Source organism: Passer domesticus, chromosome 1 (genome assembly GCF_036417665.1).
Source record: "Passer domesticus isolate bPasDom1 chromosome 1, bPasDom1.hap1, whole genome shotgun sequence".
NCBI classification, from domain to species: domain Eukaryota; kingdom Metazoa; phylum Chordata; class Aves; order Passeriformes; family Passeridae; genus Passer; species Passer domesticus.
The window spans coordinates 156,476,725-156,501,876 of record NC_087474.1 but is presented as its reverse complement, the minus strand read 5'-3'; the positions used below and the strand labels follow the sequence as shown (position 1 = coordinate 156,501,876).

The 25,152-nt window shown below is 41.5% G+C and overlaps 1 protein-coding gene across 5 annotated transcripts in view; it reads left to right on the top strand.

Annotated features, from left to right (window-relative positions):
- COL22A1 (collagen type XXII alpha 1 chain) overlaps nt 1-25,152 on the top strand; it is a 241,567-nt gene that overhangs the window by 163,626 nt on the left and 52,789 nt on the right. For all 5 annotated transcript variants that reach the window (XM_064398335.1, XM_064398343.1, XM_064398346.1 and 2 more), the window contains 15 exons: nt 352-387; nt 2,576-2,638; nt 3,702-3,755; nt 4,552-4,593; nt 7,015-7,047; nt 10,523-10,576; nt 11,030-11,083; nt 12,274-12,327; nt 14,312-14,365; nt 15,875-15,928; nt 17,595-17,699; nt 18,163-18,207; nt 20,417-20,494; nt 23,288-23,323; nt 24,223-24,276. In XM_064398335.1, the coding sequence (XP_064254405.1) occupies nt 352-387; nt 2,576-2,638; nt 3,702-3,755; nt 4,552-4,593; nt 7,015-7,047; nt 10,523-10,576; nt 11,030-11,083; nt 12,274-12,327; nt 14,312-14,365; nt 15,875-15,928; nt 17,595-17,699; nt 18,163-18,207; nt 20,417-20,494; nt 23,288-23,323; nt 24,223-24,276 (816 nt within the window). The remainder of the gene's footprint in view (nt 1-351; nt 388-2,575; nt 2,639-3,701; nt 3,756-4,551; nt 4,594-7,014; nt 7,048-10,522; nt 10,577-11,029; nt 11,084-12,273; nt 12,328-14,311; nt 14,366-15,874; nt 15,929-17,594; nt 17,700-18,162; nt 18,208-20,416; nt 20,495-23,287; nt 23,324-24,222; nt 24,277-25,152) is intronic.

The window sequence follows — 25,152 nt, the reverse complement described above, 5'->3', positions numbered from 1 at the left end:
CGGTGTGATTTTGGAAGGTCTTATACCGAAATCAGGAAAAGAAGATTCCTCTGAAGTTGGAGACAAAGGGATGAGCAAGTGGGGTTCACTGACTTTCACGGTGTTCCAAAACACCAACCCTTGTTTGATGCTCCTCTCTCAAGGCTAAATGTGCAGGGCGAGCTAACCTGGACCCTGCATTGGCTCCCTGCAGGCTGCGTTCCCAAGCCATCAAAAAAGGCAATTTCAGAGCCTTGTGGGATCTGGGTAGAACAACACGGACCAGTAGGGACCACATTTTGCTAATGAGGAAGTGTTCTTACCAGAGAGTCAAATCCTCACAATGTTATAGATTTGCTTTTGTTTTTCCAGGGTGAACCAGGGAGCCGTGGCCAACCTGGTGAGCAGGTGAGCAGAAAAACAGTCTTAACAACAAACCTTACTTGTCAAAACAACAGCAAGTGACCACATGGGATAACAAATCCATTTGCCAATGACAAGATCTGTGCATAACACTTGCATCTGTGATTGAAGGTGGAACAGTTGTATGGATGAGACTTATGGTTGATTTTAGAGGTCTTTTCCAACCTTAATGATTCTATGAGTGATGGAGTAATGCTACAAGTTTGAGGCACAAACTGAGGTTATTGGGGTAAGGCACTCATTAAGTTAATAACAATTACCCCACCCCCCTGTCTGGACTACTCCAAAAGTCCTTATAATCTGCCTGATTGGTATCACTCAGTTCCCAGGAAAATATCCTTACTTAGTGTCCCAGGTAAGGGGAAATCACCGCAGCATGGGCAAATGATTCCCCAGGAGTGTTTTCATCAGGCTCCAAGGGAGAAGTGGTTTCTGTGCCCTTCCTTGATGTCATTTCACTGTAGCTGGTCAAACAAACTACCAGGCTTAAAGTTTCCAGGCAGGCTTGGTCCAAGTGCCACAAGGGGCCAGACCCCAACCAGAACACTGTCCCTTGGTCTGAACCGTCTCCCCCCACAGGGCTGTTTTGAATTTTAACACCACCTTCCGAGACACTTGCCCCTCTCTCCACAATGTGATATTCTCCCCATGTTTCATAAATGCTCTCTTCCCTGTTGTAAGTGGAATAGTGCTGTCCCTGAGAGGACTTCACATCATACAGCCTCTGAATTTTGACAGTAAGTTGCTAATAGCAGGTATATGAATGCTGTTTCTTCATTCAGTTGTACACCACCCTCCAGAGACCATTCTACACTACATTGTGTGGTTACAGATGAGAACATCGTGTTGGCCTATGCCTGATATTTTACTAAAGTCAAGATGCATCAGAAAAATGCTTTCTTCTTTTCTGCTTAGTTTTCATGTCTAAGGAGGGAACTGGATGGGTTTGATACAACCAGCTTTTAATAAATCCACATTGGCTGTTTTGTATTATCTTTCTGTCCTTGAACGCATACAAACTCAATGATATTTTGATTCAGGACCTTTTCAGAAGCCAAATTTACACCATGTTTTTATTTTCCCTTTAAGTTCTCCTCTGTCTCATTCAGTGTTAGATGCTCTGATTGCTCTCTGGATCTCTGGAATCGCTGGGATCTTATTGTCATTTCCATTCCTGAAAGTGCCAGGCCAGATTAGAGCAACCTGGTTGAGAGGAAGGTGTCCCTGCCCATGGCAAGGGGCTGGAACTAGAAGGTCTTTAGGGTCCCTTCCAACTCAAACCATTCTATTATTCCATAATAGCCAGGATCCCACAGTGGCTCTGAGAAAGCACCACTCCATCTGTCACCAAATGCCACTTTCTTTAAAATTCTCCCAACATCACCCAGATGTTCTTAGTCATCCTCACTTACTACATTATTTTGTTCCTCATCTGATTTTGTCCACAGACCCATTGCACCTCCACCATGACAAACTTTTGTTCTCCCTATACTTAAAATAATCTCTTTAGAGCAGGGATTACCTTTTCTTGGTTCAGTATTTGTACAAGACTTAGGGAATTTGAGTCCTCTCCGTGACTGATCTCCTTCGTGATATTGCACTATAAATTCAGATAGGAAAGAATTATAAATATGAAACCACATGGTTATTTTCAGATTACAAACTGGGTCAACTGGGAGCTAAATTTGAGAGTACTTTATATATTTAGGAGAAGCCACATGACATAGAGATCATAGTTACTCCAATAACAAGTATTATGAAGCAGAACCTCAAAGGTAATGTTCAAACAGAAATAAATCCAAATGTGCAATAGTGCACTCAGATAATTCTAGATCTGTTCATCAAGGTGACATCTGTACTGTTCAGATTAATACACTGAAGGTTTTGCATTTCCAGACTATACCAGATCATTAATGATGAAAAGGAAAGTCAGATTTTATTGCTTTTTCTGCTTTCATTTGCTTGGTCCTGCTACAGAGCAGCATGAAGGAAATGTGTTCTTAATTCTGTGGCATCAGTTAACAGGCAAAAAACAGAGAAGTCTTACTTAGTGCTTTAAATGATGGTTTAAAAAAACACTAAGAAATTACTTGCTAATCAAACTAATTTCATTCTCTCTCAGCAAACTACTACTACAGTCAATGAGATTTCGCACACTTTGTCTTCTTTTCAGGGTGAAGCAGGTTTTCCTGGTCCTAGGGGCTTGCCTGGACTGAGAGGAGAAAAAGGAGACCGGGTGAGTGACTTGGAGCCACAAATTGATCTTCTTTTGGCCATTTAGCATCAAGAGGACTCACCTAGAGTGTCCCTAGATGATGTTGTCCCTTGGTGTGATGGCTGTGGTGAGCAGCTGATTGGCAACCAGCAAGGTTACCAAGTAGCCAAGAGTGTATTCCCTGCCTAGTGTCTGTTCCCAATTGACTCAGAGGTGCTAAGGAACAATATCTAACCCAAATGCGAAGAGTTGTGCCATGCTGCTTGTGAGGCAGCAGGAGAGATTAGAACTCTGGAGGTCAGATTGCACTTTAGAACTCCCTTTCAGAATTACTTGCCTGATTTAAGGACATTTAAAATTCTTGATAACAACAAAAAAATTACTAATCCACCTCATTACTGAGTCCTGGAAAAGGCTTCAGATAGCTGAATTATTTTCTGATGGCTTAACTTCTACCCAAATGCTGGTGTCTACTGCTTCCTCTGGAGAACTCTGGAGATGTCTTCATGCCAGGAAATACTTGTGTCAGAGGCCTGTAAATTTAGCCACATCAGTGAGGTCGGTAATCCTGATAACTGATGACATGCTTGAATGTGATGAAGAAGGTTCTAAAATCAACTGAGGTTTTTCCATGCAGTTTGCTCCATTTTATGCCTTGTAGAGTACAGGATACAGAATATATTCATGGCAGAGGTTTGAAACTAAATGGTCTTTAAGGTACCTTCCAACCCAAATGAAAAACAGCAATATGAATATTTATTCTGGGTCTCAACTGCTGTTTTGCTGCCTCTTCTCCAATTGGAAAAAAAAATGCTGCTTTTTTATAACTGCATCAGGCAGTAGGATTTTCTACAAGCAAGTTATTTTAGGATTGGTGCTTTCCTTTCTATGAAGTCAATTGATATTCATTGGTTTTGAAAATGTAGCGGAATTTTGAAACCATCTTCAAAATGTTAAATTTTTAATTGCTTGCTCTACATCTTTGAAGACAGGTGAGATAACTGGGAGTGTAAAATATTTTAGTGAGGCTGATGCATTAAAATCAAAATTTGCATGTTTCTTGCTTTCCTTTCCCTGCTTTTAGGGAGAAAAAGGAAGAGATGGTCTCCCAGCAATGAAAGGTGAAAGAGGAGAAAAAGTAAGTCATGAAATGATCCTGAACTTCCTTAGACAAGAGACTAAAACAGACAAAGGGGCAGAGACAAGTGATAGAGGAGGCTGTGGAAGACTTTTAGCTGGACTTTACAGAGAAGCAGTAGAAATAGCTTTGTGTAGGATGGAGACAATAATTTATTGAGCAATGAAATCTGATGAAATTAAGGGCAATTTCATTAATTCAAGGAAAACTTTTTTAAAATTTTATTTTGTTAATTTTTCTCTTTTTATTATTTTTTATAATTGGGTGATATAAATGAGCCTGGAATTAAAATCTAAGAAGTTTTCTGTGCCTGTCTGTGGGGGATAGAACAATAACTTAAGGAACAGTTTGGGCTTCTGCCATCACACCACCATTCATTTTAGTGAAAATTAGAGAAGTAGACAAAGGTAATGTCCACCAAAATTTACATTCAACCCTTGTGAACATGAAGGAGAAGAAGAAGCATTCATATTGTAGATGCTTGTGGGTGTGTAGTGGAAAAACTGCCCTCTTTACAGAGGCAGTGGCATTCAGGATGTGAGTAAAGTCCATATCCTAAACTGGATGGGGCAATTTCAGAAAGTCAGGTTGATGATAAAACCATAGAGGGATGATGACAACAGAATGAGAATCCTACATGCATCAAAGCAAGGACAGCAAAAAATCAGAAGTGCCACAGAGCTGGGGGGTTGAGTTACATCTCATCTGGTAATGCTGCATCTTCTGAATGATAATGTTGAGTTTTATTTGGGAATCTTTTTATGTAATTAGTTACATTTTTTTTTCCTCTCTCCAGGGTGACACAGGTTCCCCTGGACCCCCAGGCTTACCTGGAACAGTAAGTATGATTTTGTTTGGTGCTGTAACAATATTCAAGGGGTCATTCCTCCACATAAATTCCTCAGAAACAATTTTCAAGTTTCTCACTTCCTCTGCAGAAACTTTGGGACTTATTTACTCTGAGATTATCTCCTTTTGTTTCAGAGAAGCAATATCAAGGTTTATTTGGTCTTTTAAATTTCTTTTTGGTAAAGTTGTACCTGTCTCTGCCTCTTTGCAACAACCAGACCAAGAATACACAAATTTATTGCTTTCAAAATGAAGACGCAAAGTTATTTTGGGGACCCTAAGTGCAATTACAATGAAGTTCACTGGTGATTAAATCAGCACCCACTGAATGTAAATACACAAACCTCTGAGTTCCCTCTAAGAAAACCTGAGTAAGCAGCTTGGAGTGAGCACCATCATTGCAACTAGAGGACTTATGCCAGTCACAGATCCTCCAAGACAGGGCACACATCCTCTTGCCAGCTCTGCTCACCACAGCTGGATACAGCTGCCTCATTCACAGGTTATGGAGAAAATTTGAATCAAGGTCTGTTGGTTGGTGAAAATCGAGTGCCTAAAGACCTTGACACAGCAATGGAGCGTTGGAATCTGAAATGCAGGGAATTTTCAGAACTTTGGGCCTGTAAGCCAAAGCTTAGAGTTAAACACAGGATTTGATCTGAGACCTTGGAAAAGGCTTCCAAACTTAGGTGATAGAAGCAAGAATGTGGATTTATAGTTTAAAGCAGAGACACGTTAAGAAGAGGAAAGTTTAGAGTTTAAGATATAGAAAAAATAAAAATAGTTACAAAGATATGCAAGAAGTTTAGAATACAGTGCAGTAGGTTTGTGTGTCATAATGTGATTGGTTAAGAAAGCTTACACTGTAGCATGCGTCCATAAGGATTACGTCAAAAACATAAATATCCTTGTTGGCAGTGTTTTATTGATCAATAAATCTTTAAAAGGTCTTGTAACTAGAGGTCTTGTGACCTTCTGAACTGTGCTATGAAGATGTAAGCCCCACCCTTCCTGCCTCTGTAGAAGACAAAAATAAATCCCATCGTCTAAAAACTCAAAGGTCCTGTCTCTAACTCATTCAAAATTCCTTCAATAATTCCCATAATGGAGAAGGTGGTTTAATTTATTCCCTGCCATTATCTGGGCCTCAGTCTGTGCCAGATCACTTCATAGTGCTTTGTGTAGAAAGACTTCATGTGTATCAGACAAGAATGACCCAGTCACAGCACTAAAGATGAACCTGTGTTGCTAAAGGCAGAAAAGGCAGCTCCCAAACAAATACAACATGGCTGGACTTGGAGAAAATGTGTGTCTCTGCTCAAGCTCCCTGTGTTTGTAGAGAGTAATTATTACTGTTTGTCGTGGTTAAGGAATGGTAGTCCCCAATTTAGCATCCCTCATCCCCCAAGACCCCAAAACCACCCTCTGGTCACTACTTCCACTTCTCCCCTCTTCCACCCACGTGTGCCCAGAGAGGAGAACTGGAGGCACAAAGGGCAAAGATTGTGGGTTGGGATAAGAACAATTTATGGAAACATCAATCAGATAAGAAAACAAGCAATAACAGCAACAATATTAATAACAAAAGTGGACAAAAGAGGGAGTGTGGAACTTGACCTGACTGCAGCCATGCCACCCAAAATGTTACCTCTAGTCAGGACCAGCGTTATCCCACTGCTCCATGTGCCTCGCTCACTCCAATGAAGGGGATATCCTTCCCTTCTCCAAAGTGAGAGAAAGAAGCCTTTTCCTCCACCCCTGTCAGTGGCTTAAGGTGGTATTGAATAACATCATGTCTTGGCCGTCCTCCCTCCCACTGATCTGGGCTGGAACCAGGGCACTGTTTCAGTGTTAAAAGTAGGTAATGCTTTCGACGTGTCTTCATGTCATCAAGGTCTGTTTTTTCCTTCAATATCTTATCAGCTTTGAGAAAAGATACTGTCTCTTTCTAAAAACCTTTATAATTTCTTTTTGTGGCTATTCTTTCAGAGTGACTATGTATTCCCATTGAGATTTCATGTGCATGGTACAAAGCAGAGAGAGAACACCCCAAGCTCATTCATGGTATCAGGAAATTTAATAATACAGAAGATGGCTCCAAGTGGAAAAATGAGCTGGAGATTACTAGCAGTAAAATTGCTATAAAGTTTAAAGATTGATTGTTTTTTTCATCATGGTAGGGCACACAGGATAGTTTTGATTTTATGTTCATATTTCAAATATTCTGGGAGATGTAATGTATTTGTGGGTTTCTTTCCAAACAGCCAGATGTTACAATGGGTTGCTCTTTCATAAACCTACGTATGGAATGTATGGAATGTGCAATCTGTAATGACAGGGGTGTATGTAAAGTATTTCATTTTAAGGAAAATAGGCTATCCTGTTTTTAACGCTCTGGTTTCTGTTCCAGACAGCCTTCTTCACCCCACACCCCAGGATTCCTGTAAGTAACATCTCTAATTAATATGGCCTCTGTCTTATCCCCTATTGTACCTGATAGACACATCCCTTAGCATTTTCCATGTTATTTAAATGCTTTCAGTAAAGAACCCAGATTGAGTCTAGTTCTGGGCATCCTCATCACTGTAACCAGCTATGATGAGAAGGCCAAAGCTGTGCTGGTAAGATCAGCAGTCAAACCAGCTGTGGCTGGGACAGAGCTGCATGCTCTCCCAGCCTCTGAAACTGAGTGTAAAATGAAGATTTTGTTCCCATTTGTAGCACCTAGTGGGAAATAAATCGCATAACTTGATCTGTGAATAAGTTTGTTACGGATCAGAAGGTTTCATGGATGTCAGAGGTGGGCTGTAGGAGTGCCATTAGAAAGAGAACATATATGCCAGTTTCTTCAGAGGCAGAGGAAGGAAATAAGGATGTGAAGTAGTACTGGAGAAAGAGACAAGATTTCTTTGGCTTGCTCTTAACCTTTGCTCAAAGGTTATAAGGTTATACTTATATATATATGTATGTGTATATATGTATATGTATGTATATATATATATGTACTCTAAGGAAACATGCAGAACAATGACATCTGTGGTCTTTGTAGTGCTGCAGTCACAGTGAGGTTTTCCTTTTGCTTTGTGTAAATTGCTCTGGTAAATGAGCTGCAAGACAGTAAGAAATAAAAGGGTTGAAGTGTGTCAGGTGTTCCATTTGCTGGGATTTCTCCATGTGCAAGATGACTGTGGTGACACCTGCCACAGCACAGCTCTGTACTGTGAGGAGGAGAAGGTAAGAACAGTTGGATGTACAGGTGTACACATTAAAGTGTCAGAAAGAGGTGATGAACCTTAGGAGAGTGTCATGTTAGGTGATGTTACTGAGGTGGCAGGACCAGCAGGGTGTTGACAGGTGTCATGTGCTCTCCAAAAACCAATCCTTGCCATTGCTTCCCATTGAGTCTGTGTTCTATTGTACCAGGGAGTTATTTCCTATATATTTAGGCTAGTCAGTTAGGATCATTAAATATTCTTGGAGATTGGTTGAGAGAACCACAGTGGTGGTCAGGTATAATGGCGGAAAGAGGCAAAAGCAGTAAAAATAGAGGTGGCTCCTCACTTTTTGCCTTCTGTCTCCCACTGTGGCCAGGCAGAGCTGATCTCCCACTGCACTTGCTTTCCTTTAAGTAGCAGAGGAATTACTGAGGCATAATTGAGACTACAGAAGGACACTGCTGAGAACAGGTCATAGGAGCTGTAAGTCCTCTTCTGGGCCAGGCTGGTGGCAGCTGTCAGCTGTCACTCTGTCTTTTCTGAGCACTGAGGTGTAGGTAAGAAGTGGGTGGCAGTGGATGAAGAGCAGCTGCCAGTGGGCAGCACTAGCAGGCAGTGTTAACAGCCTTGGCAGAGCCATGGATTTGGCAAACTGGAAAGGACTCACAGGCAGATTTGCTGGTGGGTTGTGTTAACAAACCCAGTTGTGTCCTGGGCTGCAGGAATGGCCAGCAGGTCGAGGGAGGTGATTCTACCCCTCTGCTCTGGTGAGACCCTTCCTGGAGTGCTGCATCCAGCTCTGGAGCCCCCAAAACAAGGACATCTTGGATCTCTTGGAGCAAATGCAGAGGAGGCCATAAAGATGATCAGAGGATTTAAACTGTCAGAGGACAGGTTTAGATTAGATAATTGGAAATAGTTCTTTACTGTGAGAGTGCTGAGACACTAGCACAGGTTGTCCAGAGAAGCTGTGGGTGCCCCATGCCTGGAAATGTTCAAGGCCAGGTTGGATGGGGCTTGGAGCAGCCTGGTCTAGTGGGTGGCATCCTTTCCAATGGCAGAGGAGTTGGAATTAGATGATTTTAAGGTCCCTTTCTCCCCAAACCATTGTATGAATCTATGGAGAAATCCTTCCTCTGCCCATGACTGTGGCTGTTAGATTTTGCACTGCTGTGCAAGTCAAGTAGCAAGGAAAAAATGGAAGAAAGGAAAATCTTAAAAAACTTTCCCCATTTACCTCTTGCGTTACTTCTTTGCTTTGCAATTTTGTTTTCCCTGGTAATGTACATCCTTTTTCCCACTCAGTAACAGCATCCCTGCCTACAAATGTACTGACCTATGTCTGTGCTTTGTCATTCTGCTTTCTCAAAAGAGTTTCAGAATTTGAAATGTCATCACACAAAACAACTTCCAGGCACAAACGTAGAGGTTTGCAGCTTTAGCCCCTTTGCTTGAGCTGCTTTAGGTGATCCTGATGTTTTTCTGAAGGACACTAGATGGCATCAGGGACTGCCTGGTTAAAAGTCGATCTAATGGGATGCTGTTTGTAGAGTAAAATTCCTCCCATTATTTACCACAGATTATAATATTTATTCATAATGCATAATTAATACAAACATAAGTGTTATTTATGCAGCTACACTTATTTTGTCTGTTAGAGAATCATTTGAAAATGGACTGTGAATTCCCAGGTGTTGCAGAAATGATTGGCAAATAGCAGACATAAATAAAATTCAAGCTGATTTGTCTGGCTCTGCATTTTGGCTGATCACTATTCCTTGCTTGTGTGTGTAGCTTAAATCACTGATGTTCTTACTCTTCCTTGATTGTATAATTGAAACACTTGGTATGATAAATAATGAATAAGTAATGATTGCTGTTGCCTGAATACGTACATTCATAACAATATACAAAAGTGAGTATTCATGTAATGCCTGGTTTATTCCAGCTAGTTCCATAATTGTGTGCTTTCCTTTTCAATTTAGAAAAAGCAGACATATGGATTTATTGATTATTGCTCTAGACCACAGGACAAAGCTGATGAACTTCTGTCTGAATGCATATTCAATTTACTGTAAGGAGGAAGAACAGGAATAAATTAATCTTATTAGGCAGTGATGGTGGTGCATGAAAAAAATGGCATTGCAGGAGGGAGAGGAAGCTGCATGGATGTATGGAGATGTTAATAGAGCTAGAGATCAGGAATTGCTGTGTAGTGCCCACCTCTGGAAATGCTCTAGATGATCACTGGACACTTCTCTTTTATAGGTGGAATAGGGAATTGTCTTCATCTGGGATCACTGTAGGATGACATTAGGGCTGTGTTCCTACTGAGAAGTAGTGCAGTGGCACCAGTGCTTTTGCTGTTATTCACATCATGTGCCCTTTTAAAACGCCAGAGATTCATTTTTTTGGGGGGCTATATTCTTAGCTACTCTTTTGCATGAGGGCAAAATGTTCTCTCTTTAAGCTGAGTATTTTTTCAGTTAGTATCAGAACAGACCAAGAAGTCTAGACAGTGATCTCCATATCTTAGTGTGGCATTCAGTTTTGACTCATTGACCTCAAGCTGCTTTGAAGAAGCTATTTTGTGTCAGAAATGGGTAACTGATTGAAAGATCCCACTTACTAAACAGGACTAGTGTGAGTTCCAGCCCTGGACATAGCTTTTATTTCTCCCTTTGTCTTACTGTTTTATATCAGGGTGAACCTGGACCAAAAGGGGAGAAAGGAGATCGAGGAATGACTGGAGAACCTGTAAGTACAGCCAAATGCATCAAGAGGGGACATGGGAGTGGTCAGTTTTGGAGGGAGAGGGCGGGACATGCTCCTTCTGAAGCTGGGATGCTTCTCTCATCAGAAATAGCCACAGTGGTGCTTATCTTTGTGCTGCCTGTAGGGGAAGCTACATGACTACTGGAGTTTAAGCACCTAATTTATAGTTCTGGGCTTTAGTAGCTGAAAACAGGACTATGGGATTTGCCAGGCAGGGCTTGGCTGGCAGTAATTTACGTGCAGGATTTATTAAGGGATATTGAAGTGATGTGGCCCAGGTAAATTGTGCATTTGGGTACTGTATTTGTATTCTGGACTCTCTTGTTCTGGATGGAGCTCCCAAAAGAGAGCAGAGCCCTGTGCAGTGACAGCCTCTGTAAAAATCATACTTACCTCTGTGAAAAGAGCTCCTTTACCTCTCTCTCTGTTTTGCAGGGATTACCTGGGGTCCCAGGTGAGCAAGGTGTGCCAGGACCTGCAGGAGTACAGGTAAGAGGGACCTTGAAGAAAGTCTTTGACATGAGTAAAGTGGAGTGCCCTCCTTCCTGTAGACACCAACAGCCCATTTCTCTCTTCATCTTTTTTTGAACCTACTGTCATAGGTTCAGGGAGTTCTGTAGAGGTTTTTACTCCTCTAAGACTGGAGGACAATAGGAGGAAAATCAGCTCAGAAATCTATTATCTCTGTAGCATGGTCAGTATTGTCTGAGAGGTTTCTTTCAGCTTCATGATCCTTCAAGAGGGCATCTTGTACTGCTGCTACCAGACCACAGATCTTGCAGATAAACCACATTTCCAAAACATTACAGAGCGGTCAGATTCATCCCTGGCTCATCTGACCTGGAATGAGCAATGGCCCATGTGAAATGGTTCTATGGTGTCAGCCATCTTCAGAAGATTTATTGTGTCACACAAAACTATTTCCAATCAACACTGAGGTGTTTCCATTCAACATGGGTAGGTGTTCACTCTGCCATCATATATGCTGTGCCCAGCCTATATAATCATTAATACTTGGGCATCAACACCTTAAACAGGTGTCTGAGCATGTCTTAACAGCAGTCTGAGCATTCAAAAAAAAAAAAAAAAAAACCCCAAACCAAACAAAATCAAACCTCCAAAAACCCACGAAAAACACAGTAATGCCATGCAACTTTTAACTAACATCTGCTAAATGTGGGGCAGTTCAGTTAGTAGACTTTGTCCTGCAAAAATTCTTCAGAAAGGGCTCTCTGATATGTATGATTAAGACAAATCCTCGGCATGGGAATCTATTATTATCATTTCTAGATGACTGGAGTTCATATTTCAGAACTGTAGGTGAGTCTTTTGTGAAGGGAGACCATCAAAGTTCAGCAGGAAATTAAGTAGTTGGTAGGCCTGGGGATAGGAAGGAGTTTCACCCAGATGAATACCTGCAAGTTTCAGCATCCAGTGCTGAAAAGCAGTATCTGAGCTGATCAGTCATTAGTAACTCTTGTGAAGTCTCAGGGTTTTATTTTTATAGTTCCTTTTCTTGCTGCATAGAGAACTGGGAGCTCTTTCCTCAGCCATTAACTCCTCTGTGAATTGGTTAACAAAAGCAATTCCTAGTATACATTCAGACATCTTGAAGCCTTTTTTTCTGGAGGAGGTCTCCTTGCATGTCTAATCAGTTGGTATCTCTCCATTCTGCACAGGGTGCAAAGGGGGAGAAAGGAGCCCGAGGAGAGGCTGGAGCCCCTGGAGAGACTGTGAGTAACTGCTTCCCCTGCAGCATTTTCCCGGGGCAGTAACTCACCTGAAGGGACACTGACATCAGCATCTTGGGGATTTGCCGTCCCAGGCTGCTGGAACACGGCAGATCCTCATCCACAGCTGGAAGAGGCTGTTTGTGGGCAAACAGGACCATCTGCACCAAACAGATCAATGCCCCATTCAGCCCAGCTCAAGGTTGTGCATCTTTTCCTGCTCGAATCTCTCCCTGCCTAACAAAACACCCTTTTCTGAGAGTGTGACTGCACTGCCATGTCAGCCCAGCTCAGGCAGCCAGCTGGAGCAGGGAACTCACTGCTCAGCAGTGGCAGGAATTGGTTTTGATCATGGGTGCTTTTAGGCTTCACTGTCAATTCTGCTGGTTTTTTTTTTTTAATATTGGCTCATACAGAAGACTCATCCCACATCCCTTTCTGAGGCATTTGTTGTAGGGAGTGCTGTACTTATCCGTCTGTGTGCTTAGGAACAGTAAAGGATTCCAGTCCAGTTCTATTATTGTGAAATCATATGAGACCTTTGCAGCTGAATAAAAGGCTTCAGACTTTCTTTGCAAGCCAAGAAGGAAGAAACACTGAAGAACGGTTTGAAATCATGATTGAGAGAAGGAATGACTGATCAGGAGAAGGAAGGAATAGGAAATCTAAATCATGCATCCTAGAGCACTGAAATTTCTTCTTCCACCTTTGTGTTCATGGTTTTCTTTCTTGGGCTTGTGCTTAGACATTGTCCCTAAGGAGTGCTTTGTCCCTAAACCCTGAACTGCATATTTTCAGGAGTCTTTCACTCTTGGTTGAAGGACCCTTTAGTATTTTGGAGAGAAGGGAAAAAAAAATGATGGCAAAAACTATTCCACGAAAACCCATTCCTTGGTTTTATTTCTCTGTATAACCTTGTGGCTCAGAGGATGTCAATGATATGGAAATGCAGGTATTTGCAGGCACCTTCTCTTTTCTTGCCATCCTTTCACAGACTGCTGCTGCTCCATGTTTCTGTTGGCTCATAGACCAGTAGAGAAAAAAGGAAACCTTTAAACCTCTGCTATGAGCAAAGCCTGGAGAAGAGAAGGCTCCAAGGAGATCTTAGAACCCCTTTCAGTGCCTAAAGAGGAAACACAACAGAGCTGGAGAGGGACTTTCTGCAGGGGCATGGGATGATAGGACAAGGAGGAATGGCTTCAGACTGAGAGTAGGTTTAGATTAGTATTAGGAGGAAATTATTTCCTTTGAAGGGGATGAAGCACTGGCACAGGTTGCCCAGCACCAGCTGGTCTAGTGGAAGGTGTCCCTGTTTATGACACAGGGCTTGGAACCAGATGATGTTTAAGGTCCCTTCCAACCCAAATCTATGATTCTACGAAACCTTTGAATATAGCCTGATAACCCCAAACATACATCTCTATGGGGACATAAATCCCCAAATATATGTCCACTAAGGTATCCCTTGAAATTTTGGAGACACCCATGGGCTTTCTCATGCTACAAGGTTTGACTTGCAAATGGATAAAGACCTGCAATTCAAAACTATACACTCTGGATGGTTTAGGCTATTTCACCTGTTTAGTGCAAAAGAATGTTTTCAGGTTTTGTTCCCCACAGCAGAGAAAGGTGGAATTGTCAACAAAGCATATTTTGTTGACCTACTTTTTTTATGATAAATCAACATTCTTTACTCTCTTCTTCTGATATTTCTGGCCCAGACTTCACTTCCTGTATGTGAGCTAGATTTAGGATTTCTTTTGATAGAAGGTAGCTTTAAATTCCCAAAGAGAGCCTTCATCCATTTTGTATTGTTTCATTATGCTTTACACTAAAAAGTTGCAAACAAATGTGCTATTTTTTGCCTTCTTGATGTACGACACCTTGTCTGACATGAAATCCAATCTCACTTGGAACATCTTGTTCCTATGGTGATACAAGTTGTGATATGCACACACACACACACACTTCATTTTTCTTAAAACAGGGTTTGAGTGGACCAGCAGGGCCCGCAGGTCCAAGAGGCTTGCCAGGAAATGTGGTAAGTATGCACCAGTGTATTTGTTTTCCCATCTGTGCCCTGATTTCTTTATTTAATGTGTTTAGTTTTCTCTTCCATGGGGGTTACTATGAAGTTCAGAAGGCTGCATTTCATTAAACTTGTTTCTTATGGCTGAATTGAAAGATCTGGAGGCACCTGGGAATGGTGTATCCATTAACTATCTTCTCATATTCATTTTATCAAGAGGAGGAAGAGATCTGCTTCATTCCTCACCAAATTGTTAAAAGCAATTTTTGTTGCCAACTCTTCAAGAGAAAAAATTCAATGTTTATTGTGTCTTTGGGTTTGTTTTCTTTGCCTTTTTTTCATTTTCCTCTCCTTTTGTAAACAAGACTTCCTGATATAAAAATAACATAGTAAACTCCCACTTTTATTATGTAGGCATTTGAGGCTAAAGACCTTGAAATCAATGCAGTGTCCCCTTACCTGGGCATTCATCACCACTATTAATTTGTGCATGATAAAATTTTTCATATTTGCTAAAAAATCTTTGGATTAACTTTACTCCCAGCTCCACTAGGGCAATTTTCTTTCTAGTTCCTGGAGTTTCATTTGGCTTAGACTGGAGTAGGTGAAAAACAGCATTTAGACCTCAGGATATGATGTACTCAGGCACGGGGGTTTAGAACACAGCACTATTAGAACCAGAGTTTATTACCTGGGCAGTCCAAGAAAACTTAAATTACCCTTCAACTAATTGTTAAGATACATTTGATTTAATTGTATTAATGTAGTGATTTAATTTAAAAGTGAAAGGTGATATTTAAAATTAAGAACTTTTCAATTTCATATTCCATTAAGCAAACTTCTATACCAGTAATACCAATATATTACCTATAAAAGCCAATATAGTTGGAAATAATTTTTACTGGTGCAGAAAGGAAAATAATTATCACATCCATTCTGAGGTCAATCCAATCTTAATGGTGCCAAGACATGATTTCACATCTTAAAATGGAGCACCATTCTAAAATATGCTTTGGTGGGTTAGGAAGTTACAGTACTTAATTTAGAGCTCTAAATCATCTATATTTTGACACACAGTCCTTTGAGACCTGCCAAGATGTTAAAAGGATTGAAAACTGAAATAGAGGAAGAAATGAACACAGCTACATTTCCCAGGAGGCTTTTGGCTTCTCTGATACAGAGGTGGTGATTGGGGGTTGTTGGTAGCATGTTAGGAACTACTGAGAATTTCACAAAATGAAAGAAATGGTGACTGGGAGAATACACAAATCTGGTACTAGCTCAGTTTCTGTTTTTTCTGTTCAGCTGTTTTTTATATTGAAAAAGAAATTCCTCCTTTAAGGACCTGTTATACACCTTCTGTGGTATTTTCTGGGTTGCAGATTTTCTGTACTGGGAGATGTAGAGCTGATACTGACCCTTGAGATAAACTATACTGAACCCATAGGTCTGCCCCTTTGTTTAAAATCCGATACTGCCTACAAAAAAAACTTCAAAGATTTAAAGTTCTTTTCTCTCCAGGGTGTGCCCGGAAGCCCTGGACTCCCAGGAAAGGCAGGAGAGAAGGGGGAAAGGGTGAGTTGGTTCTTGATGGGCTTATTTCTTTATTTTCTTGAGCATTTCAGATAATAGTGACAGCTTGGATGGTTAAGACTCATGAGTCCATGAGTTCATCTTGCTCAAACTCCTCTATTATACATGCTGTAAGGTTTTCACCCAGTTGCAACTTTATAATTTGCCTAATAAACCACTGAGATATGACTGGATATAGTGAAGCCACTGGTACACAGTTACGGTCTTCTGCTGTCCTCATTACCTGACAAGAGCAGGCATTTGGTGTTTTAAGAAACTCCTATTCATCACTGTAAATCCAAAGCTGGAAGAAAAACTGGCTTTCTGTCCCCATTGATGGCTTTCTGAATTCAGGGGATTGTGTTTGGTGATGCAACCAGAGTGCCCAGCATGCTGAAGTCCTAATCTTTGTTTTCTGGAGTAGGATTGATTAATCAGAAACATATCAGACCCTCTATATCCATGTATTTGGGGCTTAAAAGGAAATGAATCCCAGTTCCTTCAGTAAAATCTTCTTCCAAATTACTGAGCTCTGCCTTAGGGTTATGTGAGGACCAAGGGCTCTCTCATTCAGTGTTGCAGAAAGAGTGATGCACTTCACTCATAAGAAAGAAGAACAGTATATTTTATTGATATAAGGCACCAAGTTAACAAAGTTCAGTGGTAAATGCCACGGTGCTTTAACAAGATTCAATGCAAGATACACTTGATTATTTACTGCATTGAGGACAGGGAGAGACAAAACTGACAGGGGGACCCTTCCATTGAGTCATGAGCTTCAGAAAGGATCCCTTTGTGTTCTAAACTCCTTCTCAGAGAGGAATTTAGGTGTGGCTGCATCCAAAGTTAGTCCCAAACTTGATCAATATTTTGTCTAAAGCATTATATGTGTGCAACCAATCCTTTATATCACTTAGCTAAGGTTTCAAAGTTTCAAATGCATTTGTTTCTATTTTGTTTGCTGAGTATCTGATGTGATAAGATGATAATTTGGGGGGTTACCTTGAGAGGCGTCTGTGCTCAGGGGGAGATCTGGGCATGCAGCCCACTGCGGGCCCTGGGCTGTGCACTCTTCTTGGGGTAAGATGGTTGGCTTACGATTTCAGGCTGGCTACAAATGTTAGTTTCTCCCAAATTTGTGAAGACGTTGACCAGCACTGTGGTTAGGTGAGCACATTGCTTAAGCCAGTCCCCACCTGTAGGGCTGTTATCTGCCTCCCCTGAACTCACTGTGAGTCAGGAGCAGCCATCACAACCAGAGACATCCAGCACTGCTGCTGCTGCTGCTGGGTGACACTTGGGCAGGCTTATGGGAAGCAAAGATCAGGTTGGGATCAGGGCACATTCCAACACTTCTCAGTGTCACAGCAGGGATAAACAGTTTTGATGAGTTCAGGTTGGGGTGTGCTCCGTGGAGAGAACACACCGCCACATATAGCTGCTTCCCAAAATATATTGAAGTCTTCTTTTGCTTTCCTTAATGGAAATTACAAGTGCCTTGAGATTACTGAAGGAAAAGAATTCCATTTAAAGAGGTTTTCCTATGATACCAAAAGAAATCCAGATGAGACAGCTAGGAAAATATCCATGTCTTTCAGTTCCAATGAAAGACCTGAGATGGTAATTATCTATAGTATTTTAATGAATTCTGATGGCTTCTCTTCTACAGGGTGATCCTGGAAAAGAAGGAAAAGTGGGTTTCCCTGGGCCACCTGGTGAGCCAGGGCGTGCTGGAGAGCCAGGTTTACCTGGGAAGGGTAAAGATGGAGAAAAGGTAAGTACTGCTGGCAAGCTTTGTGCTTGACTGGTTCAATATCAGACAGGCAACCATGGCTCCTGCAGGAGAGCATGGATTTGCCTGAATCCATGGAAGGCCTGCTTGTGGAAAATGCTCCAGATCTCAGCTGTGCATTAAAAAAAAAAACAAACAAAAAGTGAGAGAGTACTGAAGATGTGTTTCTGAAATTTACATTGAAAACAGAGACCTCCACAAGGAGTAACCATTGTCCTTGTAACTAGTACAAAAATTATTAGCTTGATGGAAGTTCCCTAAAAGCTTTTAATTCTTGCCCAATTAGAAGATTGTTTAATTTGGTTACATGTTGTCAGTAAAATATTGCCAGGATGGTGTGAGCTCAAGAAGGCAGTGGTGGGAGAATTGCTGCCTTGACTGTGGCAAAGTCCAGGCTCTTTGGCTGGATGGTGACTGTTTTCTTGGTTTGCTTTTGGCACTTTAGGGGGAAAGAGGACCACCAGGCTTGCCAGGACCCTTTGGACATAAGGTGAGGATGGACTTCATTGTGGACTGCTAATCTTAATCACTTGAACTGGAGAAAAGAACATGGTGCAAAAATTGTTTTCCACTGGAAAATAGAGTTTGCAAAGCTCTGACTCAAAAATGCACTTCTAGCCTTCCAGGACGTTCCTTTCTTTATTATTCCAGCATCTCTGTGAATGTAAATACTCAGCTATGAATTAGCTGTGTTCACTTTCCCCATTTACAATACCTTCCACCACTATAAGGATTCAACACAGATGGAGGTCTCAGTGCACACTTTTTCAGGGAAACTGTGACTGGGACCCTTTAATCCACACAACCAGGGAGACACTGCATTGCTCAAGGGTGATCTGCTCTCAGGACCACTTGTCAGCCCTCAAAGAGAACTTTTCTCTAGCCCTCATTCCCTTTACCTGTCTTCAAGTAGGACATTCATTATTTTGTAGTAGGTAGTCCTGGTTTCCCCTCCTGTATTGAGGCAAAGACTAGCTAGTTGAAAAGGTTGATGACACTAACTTCTGCTGAAAGTAATGTTTAGTCCCTCATAAGCACACAGAAAAGAGAGAAAGGAATAAAACAGCAGAAATCTTTTATTTTGTGAGGATCTGGATTGTTCTTATACATTTATCAGACATTTCAGAAATTTTCCTCTTCAAATGACCATTTTCTGATGTGGACTGGAAGAAGAATCAGGTGTTGAAACAGATTCGGTAAATGATAGAAGCAGGATTATAGGGGTATGAGACCTGATCCATCTATGTCCCATATTTTTGAAATAACCAAACTGCTATGATTTTCTTTAGTTTTGGTGCATTTTGTACAAATGCATTGTAGTCTTTTCTATATATCTTTGACAGTTCAGAACACAGACCTCCACCCACACAGACACACACTAATAGACTGAGAATTAATATAAAAGTCAGAAAAAAACACTAAAAGAAATCTCATTAAGTATTCTATTCAATAGCAACAGAAGATAAAAGTCTTAATTGTATGTGGGAAAATACTATTGAAATTTTTGTATTAAAATTATCTTTCTGAATAAAATAACTGATAAGGGATGTGTGGAGTGTTTGAACTAATCAGAATGCATTTTTCCTTACTGGCCTTGCAGTATTATTTCTTTGTAGTAAAAGATTAGCTTAAGAAGAAAGCAAGAAAGGGGAAAAATAGGAGATATTGCAGATTTAATTTGGAGTGGGCAGAATCCACAGGTAACAATTTTTCTATCCTGCTTCTATATAGCTAGAAATAATATCATAATAAATAGCATAAATAAGATTGGTTGTTATAAATCTACTGCCAATGTGAGACCAAATCTCCCAACTGCAATGCAATCCATAAAAATCATATTGATTTCTCCCCATAACTAGAAAACAGATGTTAAATTAAAGTCTTACAGCTGAATACTGTCTTAGCCCTGTGTCTGCAGTGTTCATTGAACAATGACAAGCTGTTTTCTGTGCTGTTCAGGTTTTACTTTAAAAATCTGTTCTTTAGAGGGGAAGGTTCTCCTTTTCTAGTGCAGTGCTTGAGAGAGAGTGGTAGAAGTGTTGACTTACATTTTACCAAAATAATTTCTGTGAGTAGGCCTATGTTGGTAAAGGACAGGACAATATTAAGATGCTGTAAAACTTCCCTAATCCTTTCTTTCCCAGATAAATGATCTATGTTCAGTTATTTCTGTGCCTTAGCCTTCTAGCATAGAGAGAGAAAAGTTATTTATTTGCTTCTCTAAGCCCAGGAAAGTGCCTGCTACCCTGGTGAAGTCACTGGTTCTGGAAATGTTCTGGATGTGGCTTTGGGGGTATGGTTTGGGGTGATTAAGGTGCTGCTGGGCTGGTGGTTGGACTAGCTGATCTTGAAGGTCTCTTCCAGCCTTGGTGATTCTGTGAAATGCTGGAAATTCGGTGCAGTGCACGAAAATAAATGAATGCAAGTGCAAAGATTGTGTTTGCAGTCAGTTCTGTGATGTGATGTGGCACACTCTGAGCCTGCAGAGGTGAGCTGGGGCCCCTGTGGTGGAAAAGGACATTGGCATGATGGGACAGTAACTGTGCCATGTCCCCAGGCTGCCACAAGCAGAATCTGTCCCTCTGTGGGCAGGATCAGGATCACATGTACTCATGTGACATTCTGTTGTACCACCTGCTTGCATTTCAGTACATTTTCTCATCAGTGCACAAATCTTTTAACTCTTTCCTTCATTTCAGGGTGAGAGGGGAGCTCCTGGCCTCCCTGGACAGCCAGGAGACAGAGGAGTGCCAGGAGTCGGCCTGGCTGGACCCCCTGTAAGTAGCAGGTCCTGCTGCAATCTGTAACAAGGTGGAAAATCAGGCATTGCCACCTGCACTGCCTGTGCTCAGCTGTGCTGAGAGCCTGTGGGATGTTTTGCCTGAAGGTGCAGATTCCAGAAGAGTCCAGAGGCTGCCTTTTGTAGCTTACATGTCACATGTCTGCTATGAGGGCTGAAAGTGCCATAGGATTGATTGGTGTCACTCCTGAATTTTGTCAGGAATGTCGCTCCTGAATTTTGTGCATCATCCTGGTGCACTGGCTGTGGATGTGAGAGGAGATCTGTGCCAAGGCAGCAGCTCTGGTCTCCTGGACAGATACAACCCTGCTGTGGTATGAACCCTGTTGGAAGGTTTGAGTGTGGCACACACATCCACATGAGTGAGATAGAGACACTCCAATAGCAAAATACAAAATGAGATTGCTTAAACTGCTGCGTTCCAAGAGGGGCCTTCTCCCCATAATTTCCCCCAAATATTTGGTAGGTTTGACCTCATCCAGCTCTGCTCTCCTGACTATCAGTTGTTCACATGGTGTATATGGGAGTCTGCTTGGAAAATTTGGATTTTTGTGTTGCTGGGCTTTGATCACTCCACTACTTGTCATGTATAACTCCTCTAGAAATGAGAGGGATTTGGCAGTGCTCTGGCAGTAGTCCTGCTCAGAGACCTCCAGCTATGCACTGAATTTGCTGGTGAAATATGTTCAGGAGGACGCAAAGTTCTGGCTGTAATTGCATGAGGACATCTGAGCCCTTGCATTCTTTTGCAATACCTCATGCATGCCATGATCCTGGACCAATCATTCAGTGTTTGGTTATTAGTGCTCTGTTTATCTAGATATAAATGTCTCAATTAGTACAGGAAGTTGCCTTGAAATGATAAGTCATATTGCTGGGTAATGAGTTGAAAAATCTGACTTTCTGACTTCTGTCCACTTAATATTTGCTTTTACCATGCTGAATTCTATCTGAGTTAGAGCAGACTGGGTTGGTCCTGTTTCACACTGTGATTGTATCATGGCTTTTATGGTACTCACAGAATTACCAATGACTGCAGATTTCCTGGTTGTCCTATGATTTATCTAAGGATCTATAGATTTATCTATTATTTATCTAAGGAACAGTGGTGTTCTTGTACTTCTCAATGTTCAGCCATTAATTAAATTAAAATTAAATTAATAAATGAGTATCTGGCTTGTTTGAAAATCACTAGTTAGTGAATAGTCTTTAATTACAGATTTTTAGATTCAGTCCAGGGCTCGATGAGTTCATGTCTGCATCCTGATGTACACAGGATGACAAAGTTGTTCTTCATTGGGGATTTAGCATCCTCATCTCCATAAACATAAATGACTAAGGACTTGACTCCAAATGCAGACATCTCTTGTCTCACACCAAAAGATTGGTTTTTTCGGTGTCTTCATTATTTGCCCACTGTCAGGATGTGTAGCCACCTACACACCACACTGTTCTCAAATGATATGTTTTATTTATTTAGTTTGCTTTACTAAATGTTTCTTTTAAAAAAGAAAGAAAAAACCCAAGAAAACAACAACCAAACCCCTATTATGATGGGCTTTTTCCACTGTAGATTCATCATAACCTCAGCTCCAGTGCAGATACTGGAATTGGAAAAAAAACCAACTCTGTATAACCTTGAATCTAGCAGACTGTCACAAAGACTGAATCCTACAGTAAAAAAAAAAAAAAAAAAAAACAGAATAAAATCAGTGGAGTTGCTTCAGTGCATATTACATGCTGAATTAAAGACGTCAGCCTCTCCTCTTTTTAGCGATGTGACAAAATTGTGTTTATAATACTTCAGCTTCAGAGCTGAGAGCCAACAACTCTTTTTAATTGGAATCCTCACCCTGTTTCCTCCTGTGCCCTTAACCTCTCTCAGGCTTTGCTCCCTGCACAAAAAGTATATATAGATGAGGATTTTTTTTTACCATATCTGCTGAAGTATTGAGTTACAATTTACATAACACTGAGCCTTAAACTTGAACATTAGCAGAGTGTGTTATTTCCAGCAGAGTAGGGGACAGCTTGGACAATTGGGGTGAATTCACATGTTTATGCTGAAGCTGCCTAATGCATGGATGCACAGTATAAATAGAAAAGTTTCAATTTTGCCCTGCCTTGCCTTGTGGGTATTAATTAAATTATGCATTAAGCCATTTCTTTAACATGCGCTAAGGTGTCTTCTTTCATGGAGACATGGTGAGGATTAATGAGTTGCTGTGCCTGAAACAGAAAGCAGAAGGAGAGAGGAGTTATAGTGGTAGCCAATTTATTCAAGCCTTGTTTTGGGTGTGTTTGGAATACCAGATTGAGTCACCCATGATGGGTATGGTACTGCATCACTTCTGTGGTGTTCTACAGAAGTGGGTGCCTGCCAGTGGCTCCCTCTACTCAGCTGCACATTTTAAGTTGCATCCCCAAACAAACAGCATGCACAAGCCCACTGCTCCCCCTGCTTTGACCTACATTAAGGAGCAGAGAAGTCCTGTGGGATGTTTCTCCTTGTGTCAGAAGTAGCTGAATGTAGTGGTCTTCAGAACCTGGGGGAGTTGTCCTGTCCCAGCCCAAGGGATGTGTGGATGCTGTGGTTCTGTGTCTCCAGACCCAGCCAGGAGCATGGGTTGTCCATGGGCACAGTGCTCACACATCCACACTCATGAGTGCAGCACACAGTCCAGTGCAGAGAATAATGCCTTAATGCAGGACCCACCCTGCTAAATGAGATTTTTAAGTGTTTTTATTGCTGTGTCTTTTCTGTTTGTAGGGCCCTGCAGGACCCCCAGGAGACAAAGGGTCACTGGTACAGTATGTCTTTCTAGCTATACCCAAATTCTTTGGGGAGGGGACAACCACACTAATTATGTTTTTACCAGTCATTTCATGAGGGCAGATATAATTGCTTTGGTTTTGCTTGAGGAATGGTCACAGGGTGGCTGATCCACCAGAACCTCTGTGTATGACCAGATACCTCTCTGCTATATTGAGCTGTGAGAAAGAGTTGCTCAAGAGCCTTGGCCTGGTGGAAGCTTTTCCTCATGTGACAATAGTCCTACAAGAGAAATAATGAGTGACTTGCTTCACCTTTATTTAAAAAAAAATATTTTAAAGCACATAATTCAAGGCATATTACGTATAGCCAAAGCCTCAAAGGTTTAAAAGAAACCATTTTAGAACATTTTTCTTACTTAAATCTTACAGCTATCAGTATTCACCAAACACACTTTAGTCCCTCAACATTCAATTTTTCAAGGATGCAGTCCATTGGTGTGGCACAAACAACTGTGTACCCTGGTCTCAGTAGACACTGGCCTGAATTTCCACGACAACAGCCAGTCCTAGCAGTGTGATAGCCTGGAACTGAGGAAATGGAACTTCTCTCCTCCACTGTCCTGCGCTCAGTCATATTCCTGTTCAAAAACCCACCTCCTGTAAAAGGTCATTATTACCTCTCCAATCAATCTATGGGAAGCTTGACTTCAGTGATGCACATGAAGTCCCTTGAGGCACAGGAATAACTGATACCAGGATAGTGCAGTATGAGCTGTAATTATATTTATTCTTAAACTCTCTCATAATTGTGTAAGTTCTGGCTAATTTTTATACCAATAACTTTCAGGTTAAGGATTTCCTCTCTTCAGCTAAGAAACACCTCTTAAATACTGCTCACATTACTGGGTTTGTCTGTTCTCTCCCTCTCAGGGTCCCCGTGGTGTGCCTGGGATCCCTGGACCACAGGGGCCTCCTGGCCAGGATGTAAGTAAAATAAAAGTCTAAGTGCTCAAGAAATTGGTCAATGCTTGCATCTAAGTTCCTTAAAAATTTGTGCTCATAAATAACTGCAGTCTCTGAGTGTTTTTAGGGTTGTCCAAAGGAGATGATTTGCAGAAGCAGAGCTCTTACAACTTAGGATGTCAAAGGGGAAAATGGTTGGAGTAAGGAGGATTGCTTCAAGGAAAGTGGGGTTCATCACTGAACCATTTTAAAATGACACTGGAGAAGGGACTTGGCAGCATACACTGGGGAAAGATCCCACACTGGAAAAGGATGGTGGTTAGGCTGTCTAGGAACTTCTTAGAATCCACTGAGATAAGTACCCTTTCTGTTAAAACAGGGCCACAGCTGTTAAGTTCTCTGTGAGTTCATTTTGCTGCTGCTATTGTGCATGTTTGAGGGCATTTTAACCTCTTGGTGCATTGTCCTCCCACTGTCTCAGTGGTGAGTCATGGAACTGAGGAACAGAGAGGAACGTGGCAGACTCCCAGCTGGAATGCTGGCCCCTCTCTCTGCCTGGTTCCACTTCAGTGCTGCATCAGAAACAGGAGAATTTTTTTTTCCTTTGTGATGTGGAAACCAGTCCTTTGAAGGAGCCTCTGAAGATTTGGAAGGGCTTGATCTTTGGGTTTAAGGGAACACTGGGGGGAGGGAGAAGTGACCTCCTGGAACTCTCCTTCTCAGTGCTGCTCTGTGATGCTGTCGTGTCTGAAATGGGTACCAGCTCTCACCAGCTCCACAGGAAGCACTTTTCAACCCTAGTGTGGCTTTACTGAGTCCATCAGGTGGCCTAAAGGGGGTAGTTTCCTGTGGAAAGCTCCTGTTTTCTTCCCACCTACTTATTCCCAGAGGGGTTGT